Below are 9,702 nucleotides of genomic sequence, written 5' to 3'. Positions count from 1 at the left end.
GTGGGTTCCTGCAGCAGTCAAAGATCTGGAGTGACGTTGATTCTCCCGTTCAAGCTCGTCGGAAATGTGCGGCTGCGTTAAACACGGTACGGCTGCTCACACTGCATGTGTTCGCTGTGCTTTAGCCATCAATTAATTTACTCTCTTTCTATTCTTCAGTCTGAGGACAGTGATGGAGATCTGCTGTCAGATATTGATTTTCAGGACGTCTCCCTTCATCAGCCCAGAGCTGTGGAGCCGCGTCACGTCAGGAAGCCTCATGTATGTCAAGTTAAGTCAAGTCACCGTTATTTATAGAGAGCTTTTTACTTGACATTGAGAGCATAGGTCGTAATTTAGATATATTTTTGAGATGGAAAAATGCGGTTTTACAAATGCAAATACGTCACATGATCAAATCATACGGACAGAGCGTCAGGTGTTAGATTATCGTCTTGTGTCTTCTAGAAGGTCCGTCGCGAGGGCCGGCAGTTTCTGGATGAGGAGGCTGAGCTCTCTGAAGATGAAGATGTTTCCTCCGATGAAGATGAAGGAGATGAACAGAACCACTCGCTGCAGGGGTTTGTGGTGAACACGACTCAATGCTCTCAGGGTCTGAACGGTGAGATTCACTGCTTCTCCATCTGAACCTCCACTGCCACAAACACCGCCGCTCAGACGATATTCAGCAAGGACGCATTAAACTGATCAAAAGTGCAATAAAAACATTTATAATGTTACAAAAGATTTCTATTTCAAATAAATGCTGGCGCATCACAGAAATACATTACAGTTTAACAGATATTCACATAGATCAAATTTTGATCAAATAAATGCAGCTTTGGTGAACATAAAAAGAAAAAAACATTTAAAAATCTGACCGACCCCAAACATTTAATTGTATTTAATCTCTCCCTGTAATAAATGTGCTTCTCAGATGAAATATTAAATGCGATTTATTTTAATTTCTATATGTTGTCTTCTCATGGTCAGACTCTGAGATGCAGGCGTTCTATCTGAAGTCTGTGAGGAGTCCAGCGGTGCAGAACCAGGTCCGAATGACGTATAAACCCAAACATAGCGTGGATATCTTCTCACAGGTGAGCTGCTGTATTAAAGATATTGAGACTCTCAAACATTGTTGAAAACACATCATGACAATCATCATATCTTGTTTTGGTTTGTCATTAGCTATGTTTCCATCCAAAGATTCAAATTAAACTTATGCGCAAAACTGGAATATCGCATAAAACATATGCGAATAAAGCACCGTTTCCATCCGAGTCAAAGAGAACAAAATCGTCACTTCCTGATAAACTGCACTAAATATCACTAAGAAAAGTAGGAGAAGCCACTGAATATAATAATTTTCATATATGATGAATGACTTGCGCCTCAGAGCGAGCAGACGAAACACAATAAATGCTGTCACTGCTTTCAGAGGCGGATGCTGCTGTTTGGGAACGCAGTCGTTTAAGACAATTATACAGAAATACTTTGACGACAGTCTTTACTCGGGCTTTTCAGAACTATGTTTCAGATGCTGTGAACGAGATCGGTCCGCTGCTAGTCAAGTTATCCCGTCACATGACTTTATAGATGCGCATAGTGGAAATTATTCAGTGTTTTCATCATAGTTTATACGCATTTTTTCTTATCAGATAACAAGTTGATCCTACTCAAATGTGTGCATAAGTTTTTTTATGTGCATTTTTAGAATTGATGCACATCTTGGCGTTTACATCCAACATTTTTATATGCGCATAACAATAGATGGATGGAAGCATAGCTATTGAGTCAGTTTTAATGGAGACTCAGTGCTTGTGCTGCCGGTGCTTCAGATCCCAGAGCAGGACGAGACATACGGCGAGGACAGCTTTGTGGTTCATGGGAGTGAGGATGAGGAGGGTGAGAGTGGCGGTGATGAAGAGCCTGTGGAGGTGATCCATGAAGACTCGTACGTCGACGGGAGGAAACAGTACGCCACGCGCCGCAGAGTCCAGATCCGAGGAGTCCAGTCAGAGAGGAACGGCAAGAGCAAACGCTCGCGGATCATCCGGGTCCAGGACTCCAGTGAGGAGGAGGAGGAAGAGCAGACAGGCTCTGTGTTTACAGACCTGCAGCGTCTCCAGAGCGCCTCCAGACCGACGGATCGAGACGACAGGAAGCGGCAGAGACTCAGCGATCAGGCGGCGCTGTCAGAGGAGCTCGACTTCCTCCCGGAGAAACAGGTGAGAATCAAATGAGCTCACAGCAGCTCTGTTCCCAGATCAGTGTGTTTCAATTAGAGCTGTAACCTAACTAGGGCTGGGCAATACGGACAAATAAAATCTTTTTTCTTCTTCTCAGAACGTGTGCCCAATTCAAGATAACAATTTTGATATTTTAACATTTTACTAGTCCAAAAAAAAAAACATAATTACAACATGATTCAAGTAACTTCCTATTTCATATATTTATATAAAAAAAGGAAGTTCTATTCCAAGTGCAGCACATATGAAGTTCAACATAAAACAACTTAAATATCTTTGCAGAAAACATGAAGGCAACATATCATATCCACATACATATGATGTATTGATGCAATACGTAAAAAATATTAATATATATTTTTGAGATGCCGTTTTGACACTCTATTAGCCACATCTGCATCATCAAGCTGCCATCAAATATTTCATATCTTTATATATACCTTTATATATTTATGTATAGATTTTTTTTATGTATTTTTTCCACAACTGGAGAACCTCATTTTGTTGTGTTTACATTTTAGAGGAGACTGAAAGACCTTGACATTTGTATGTTTCACAAACCAATGATGAGCTTCATCAGATGCTTGATGATGATATTATTTAAGAAAACTAAAGTGCTTTTTTGTTCCGTTAATGTCACAACTGGGACACAGGATTTGCCGTTTTCAGACAGTTCCATTTAAATGATAAAGTGATCGTTCACCCAAAAATGAAACCAAACATTTGACGGTAGCCATTGACTTCCATGGTATTTTTTTTCCTTATTGTGAAAGTCAATGGCTACCGTCAACTGTTTGGTTCCCAACATTTTTCAAAATATCTTCTTCTATGTTCAACAGAAGAAACTCCAAATACAGGTTTGGAACAACTTGAGGGAGAGTAAATGATGACAGAATGTGAACAATTCCTTTGTTTTATTTTGGTTGCATTTGTGATCTAATAAAAATTTTAATTTTGTAATATTAATATATCCATCACAGCTATATATCCATATCGGTATATTCTTTATAAGCGACATAAAGAATATGAGGCAATACTGTTTATACTGAAAAATATAGCGGAGGACACAGACTGAGCTGCTGTGGAGAAAGTGCATAATCCAGTTTGTTCTAAACATGTGACAAGCTTTAAGGGCTTTAAAAAAAAAACTGGTCAGATATATAGTATAGTTTATAGTTTGGTATCGTTTAAAGCGGCTCGTGTGCCGCTGACAGAGACGTTACTCGGGCTGTTTAATGTGTTTGAGATGTGCTGTCTTCCTGAATGCAGAAATTACATTTCTCAGGTATATTCTCTGTCTGTAAATGTTAGAAAGTCATGGAAATATTTCCATTTTTCTGTCAGGAGTGCATGAGCCTTCTGCTTTGGTATTCTCCGCTAAACTTCACAGACTTCAGTAAACGAAGCACAATAATTCTGATTAAAATATATATATGTGTAGTTGGACAATAATGTGACATTTGTAGAATTTTAAACCAACTAATAAGTATTTTTATGATAGCACTGACTGTAAAGTGAATGTAATTGGGGTAATTGAGTCTGTGCTTTTGTTCTCATTTATTTTCATTTTTAGTTTAGTGAATTTAACTTCTGCTTTAAAAGCCTTATTTTTGTTTTTAGATTGCAATGTTACAATGTTAGAATGAAATGTGATTTTGACCCTTTTTTGCACATAATATATGCCTACATGGTTACATTCACTTTGTTTTCATAGCCTTTAATATGTATTGTTTTGTTGGACATATATATATATTTTTTTTTTTATTATTTTTTTTTTTTATTGTAATCGGAATACAAAAATACCGAGATATATACCGTAAATCGCAAATCAGCCGAAAAAATACAGAGATATTAATTTTTGGCCATATCGTCCAGCCCTAGCCAGTGCAGTTAAATCAGTAATAAGAGTGAATATTAATTGTCTTTTAAACCCCAGCTTGTATCGTGATGAACCGTCTGATTTGCATGCAGTTGAAACGCTCCTCGTGTCATGAGCTGATCTCAGGTGTCTGATATGTGTTGTGTTCCCGTCTGCAGGGGACTGCAGTGACTGCGCAGACGCAGATCCCGCCGGCCGCAGACACTCCTCTGAGAGTGCTGGTGGACAGCCGCTGCATCAGCGGGGGGTCAGAGGTCGTGTCCCGTCTGCGTCTGCGACACGGCCTGCAGGTTCACGTCTGCTCTCTGATCAGCTCAGACTTTATCGTGAGCAACCGCATGGCAGTGGAGCGGCAGAGCGAGTCCGAGCTCACCAGCGTCCAGAACCGCAGACGGCTGCAGGACAGAATGCAGCGGCTGCAGGCGGCGTTCGAGCGCGTGTGTCTGATCATCGAGAGGGACCGCAGCAAACCTGGTGAGAACATGTTTACACCATCAGAAGCACTTAAAGGATAAGTCCACTTCCAGAATAAAAAGTTCCTGATAATTTACTCACCCCATATCAACCAAGATGTTCATGTCTTTCTTTCTTCAGTCGCAAATAAATAGTTTTTTGAGGAAAACATTACAGGATTTTTCTCCATATAGTGGACTTCAATTGAAGGTTAAAAATGCGGTTTCAGTGCAGCTTCAAAGAGCTCTATACAATACCAGCCGAGGAATAAGGGTCTTATCTAGCTAAACGATCGCTCATTTTCTGAAAAGAATTTATATTTATACACTTTTTAACCACAAATGCTGGGCTAGCGTTAGCTCTGCGATGCGTGTCTTTATTAGCTGATGTTGGAAGTACAAAGACGAAGAACTAATCACGCGTGACTTTTCTGCTTTTGCTCTTTTCTGCGTGTGAAGACGTGCATCGCAGAGCTAGAGCAAGCCCAGCATTTGAGGTTAAAATGTGGATACATTTTTTTTTTTTCAGAAAATGACCGATCGTTTTGAAAGATAAGGCCCTTATTCCTCGGCTGGGATCGTGTAGAGCTCTTTGATGCTGCATTGAAACTGCATTTTAGACTTTAAATGATTGGCCACCATTGAAGTCCACTATATGGAGAAAAATCCAGGAAATATTTATTCTGGAAGTGGGCTTATCCTTTAAAGCATGAAATAAATTCAATATCTATTTTCTAAATGCATGTTTTTGATCTTATTGTGAAAGTTTCATCCATGCATGTTTCTTTTTTAAACCTTGTTTTAATCAAAATGTCATAACAGTGAAATGTCAGGTTTCTCTCGGGCGACGTGTGCCTTTTTTCTGGAGAAGACAAAAGCTGAAACAAATACATTAAGACGTTTTTAACTAAAATACGAGTCCATAATAACGCTTCCTCCAGTGAAAAAGTGTTCTGGTCTGAATCAGGAGAGAAATCTGCACACATCAAGCAGCGTTTACAAGCCAAAACTACGGTGGCCGAGAGAGCTCAACGCACTGCACAGTACGCCACGCGCCGCAGAGTCCAGATCCGAGGAGTCCAGTCAGAGAGGAACGGCAAGAGCAAACGCTCGCGGATCATCCGGGTCCAGGACTCCAGTGAGGAGGAGGAGGAAGAGCAGACAGGCTCTGTGTTTACAGACCTGCAGCGTCTCCAGAGCGCCTCCAGACCGACGGATCGAGACGACAGGAAGCGGCAGAGACTCAGCGATCAGGCGGCGCTGTCAGAGGAGCTCGACTTCCTCCCGGAGAAACAGGTGAGAATCAAATGAGCTCACAGCAGCTCTGTTCCCAGATCAGTGTGTTTCAATTAGAGCTGTAACCTAACTAGGGCTGGGCAATACGGACAAATAAAATCTTTTTTCTTCTTCTCAGAACGTGTGCCCAATTCAAGATAACAATTTTGATATTTTAACATTTTACTAGTCCAAAAAAAAAAAACATAATTACAACATGATTCAAGTAACTTCCTATTTCATATATTTATATAAAAAAAGGAAGTTCTATTCCAAGTGCAGCACATATGAAGTTCAACATAAAACAACTTAAATATCTTTGCAGAAAACATGAAGGCAACATATCATATCCACATACATATGATGTATTGATGCAATACGTAAAAAATATTAATATATATTTTTGAGATGCCGTTTTGACACTCTATTAGCCACATCTGCATCATCAAGCTGCCATCAAATATTTCATATCTTTATATATACCTTTATATATTTATGTATAGATTTTTTTTATGTATTTTTTCCACAACTGGAGAACCTCATTTTGTTGTGTTTACATTTTAGAGGAGACTGAAAGACCTTGACATTTGTATGTTTCACAAACCAATGATGAGCTTCATCAGATGCTTGATGATGATATTATTTAAGAAAACTAAAGTGCTTTTTTGTTCCGTTAATGTCACAACTGGGACACAGGATTTGCCGTTTTCAGACAGTTCCATTTAAATGATAAAGTGATCGTTCACCCAAAAATGAAACCAAACATTTGACGGTAGCCATTGACTTCCATGGTATTTTTTTTCCTTATTGTGAAAGTCAATGGCTACCGTCAACTGTTTGGTTCCCAACATTTTTCAAAATATCTTCTTCTATGTTCAACAGAAGAAACTCCAAATACAGGTTTGGAACAACTTGAGGGAGAGTAAATGATGACAGAATGTGAACAATTCCTTTGTTTTATTTTGGTTGCATTTGTGATCTAATAAAAATTTTAATTTTGTAATATTAATATATCCATCACAGCTATATATCCATATCGGTATATTCTTTATAAGCGACATAAAGAATATGAGGCAATACTGTTTATACTGAAAAATATAGCGGAGGACACAGACTGAGCTGCTGTGGAGAAAGTGCATAATCCAGTTTGTTCTAAACATGTGACAAGCTTTAAGGGCTTTAAAAAAAAAACTGGTCAGATATATAGTATAGTTTATAGTTTGGTATCGTTTAAAGCGGCTCGTGTGCCGCTGACAGAGACGTTACTCGGGCTGTTTAATGTGTTTGAGATGTGCTGTCTTCCTGAATGCAGAACTTACATTTCACAGGTATATTCTCTGTCTGTAAATGTTAGAAAGTCATGGAAATATTTCCATTTTTCTGTCAGGAGTGCATGAGCCTTCTGCTTTGGTATTCTCCGCTAAACTTCACAGACTTCAGTAAACGAAGCACAATAATTCTGATTAAAATATATATATGTGTAGTTGGACAATAATGTGACATTTGTAGAATTTTAAACCAACTAATAAGTATTTTTATGATAGCACTGACTGTAAAGTGAATGTAATTGGGGTAATTGAGTCTGTGCTTTTGTTCTCATTTATTTTCATTTTTAGTTTAGTGAATTTAACTTCTGCTTTAAAAGCCTTATTTTTGTTTTTAGATTGCAATGTTACAATGTTAGAATGAAATGTGATTTTGACCCTTTTTTGCACATAATATATGCCTACATGGTTACATTCACTTTGTTTTCATAGCCTTTAATATGTATTGTTTTGTTGGACATATATATATATTTTTTTTTTTATTATTTTTTTTTTTTATTGTAATCGGAATACAAAAATACCGAGATATATACCGTAAATCGCAAATCAGCCGAAAAAATACAGAGATATTAATTTTTGGCCATATCGTCCAGCCCTAGCCAGTGCAGTTAAATCAGTAATAAGAGTGAATATTAATTGTCTTTTAAACCCCAGCTTGTATCGTGATGAACCGTCTGATTTGCATGCAGTTGAAACGCTCCTCGTGTCATGAGCTGATCTCAGGTGTCTGATATGTGTTGTGTTCCCGTCTGCAGGGGACTGCAGTGACTGCGCAGACGCAGATCCCGCCGGCCGCAGACACTCCTCTGAGAGTGCTGGTGGACAGCCGCTGCATCAGCGGGGGGTCAGAGGTCGTGTCCCGTCTGCGTCTGCGACACGGCCTGCAGGTTCACGTCTGCTCTCTGATCAGCTCAGACTTTATCGTGAGCAACCGCATGGCAGTGGAGCGGCAGAGCGAGTCCGAGCTCACCAGCGTCCAGAACCGCAGACGGCTGCAGGACAGAATGCAGCGGCTGCAGGCGGCGTTCGAGCGCGTGTGTCTGATCATCGAGAGGGACCGCAGCAAACCTGGTGAGAACATGTTTACACCATCAGAAGCACTTAAAGGATAAGTCCACTTCCAGAATAAAAAGTTCCTGATAATTTACTCACCCCATATCAACCAAGATGTTCATGTCTTTCTTTCTTCAGTCGCAAATAAATAGTTTTTTGAGGAAAACATTACAGGATTTTTCTCCATATAGTGGACTTCAATTGAAGGTTAAAAATGCGGTTTCAGTGCAGCTTCAAAGAGCTCTATACAATACCAGCCGAGGAATAAGGGTCTTATCTAGCTAAACGATCGCTCATTTTCTGAAAAGAATTTATATTTATACACTTTTTAACCACAAATGCTGGGCTAGCGTTAGCTCTGCGATGCGTGTCTTTATTAGCTGATGTTGGAAGTACAAAGACGAAGAACTAATCACGCGTGACTTTTCTGCTTTTGCTCTTTTCTGCGTGTGAAGACGTGCATCGCAGAGCTAGAGCAAGCCCAGCATTTGAGGTTAAAATGTGGATACATTTTTTTTTTTTCAGAAAATGACCGATCGTTTTGAAAGATAAGGCCCTTATTCCTCGGCTGGGATCGTGTAGAGCTCTTTGATGCTGCATTGAAACTGCATTTTAGACTTTAAATGATTGGCCACCATTGAAGTCCACTATATGGAGAAAAATCCAGGAAATATTTATTCTGGAAGTGGGCTTATCCTTTAAAGCATGAAATAAATTCAATATCTATTTTCTAAATGCATGTTTTTGATCTTATTGTGAAAGTTTCATCCATGCATGTTTCTTTTTTAAACCTTGTTTTAATCAAAATGTCATAACAGTGAAATGTCAGGTTTCTCTCGGGCGACGTGTGCCTTTTTTCTGGAGAAGACAAAAGCTGAAACAAATACATTAAGACGTTTTTAACTAAAATACGAGTCCATAATAACGCTTCCTCCAGTGAAAAAGTGTTCTGGTCTGAATCAGGAGAGAAATCTGCACACATCAAGCAGCGTTTACAAGCCAAAACTACGGTGGCCGAGAGAGCTCAACGCACTGCAACTTCAGAAAACACATGCAAATAGAAAAAGCACCAGCAAATTAAGAAAACATCTTCATCAGTTTGACAACACGTGCTGCAAATCCCCACAACAGAAAAAAAGAAACGCGCAAGTACATACCACAACGAAATTAAAATTAACCATGTTTTTTTTTGCTGTATTGATTACCATTTGTATATCCACAGTTGTACAAATACCATGGTTAAACTACGGTTAATGTAGTAAATCCATGTTTAATTTGTGCATGGTTCAACTATAGTAACCATTTTTTTGTTTTTATTTTTTTATACAGTATAATAAATGTATTTATTAATTAATTAATTTTAATACCATAGGCTATGGTTGATATTTGTAAGGGAAGTTGTAAAAGTAAGTTAGCCAGCTTACATAACCTTTCACAGTTACAGTAATTGTATATTTCGTCAGCTTATTTAGGCTAATAATATCCAC

At 38.9% G+C, this 9,702-nt stretch overlaps 1 protein-coding gene across 9 annotated transcripts in view; it reads left to right on the top strand.

The window, feature by feature from the left end:
- The window catches only part of fancm (FA complementation group M), a 51,998-nt gene that overhangs the window by 37,410 nt on the left and 4,886 nt on the right, over positions 1-9,702 (top strand). For 4 of the 9 annotated variants that reach the window (XM_016484432.1, XM_016484435.1, XM_016484437.1 and 1 more), the window contains exons 18-24: positions 15-86; positions 160-261; positions 448-601; positions 973-1,079; positions 1,821-1,982; positions 5,631-5,858; positions 7,918-8,233. In XM_016484432.1, the coding sequence (XP_016339918.1) occupies positions 15-86; positions 160-261; positions 448-601; positions 973-1,079; positions 1,821-1,982; positions 5,631-5,858; positions 7,918-8,233 (1,141 nt within the window). Of the gene's footprint in view, positions 1-14; positions 87-159; positions 262-447; positions 602-972; positions 1,080-1,820; positions 2,211-4,268; positions 4,585-5,630; positions 5,859-7,917; positions 8,234-9,702 lie in introns of all 9 variants that reach the window. The other 5 variants (XM_016484440.1, XM_016484438.1, XM_016484433.1 and 2 more) reach the window with 3 other exon arrangements.

Source organism: Sinocyclocheilus anshuiensis, unplaced genomic scaffold, assembly GCF_001515605.1.
Source record: "Sinocyclocheilus anshuiensis isolate Anshui unplaced genomic scaffold, SAMN03320099.WGS_v1.1 scaffold1569, whole genome shotgun sequence".
In the NCBI taxonomy this organism is placed as follows: Eukaryota; Metazoa; Chordata; class Actinopteri; order Cypriniformes; family Cyprinidae; genus Sinocyclocheilus; species Sinocyclocheilus anshuiensis.
The sequence above is the reverse complement of the archived record's forward strand: the minus strand, read 5'-3'. Positions and strand labels throughout refer to the sequence as shown.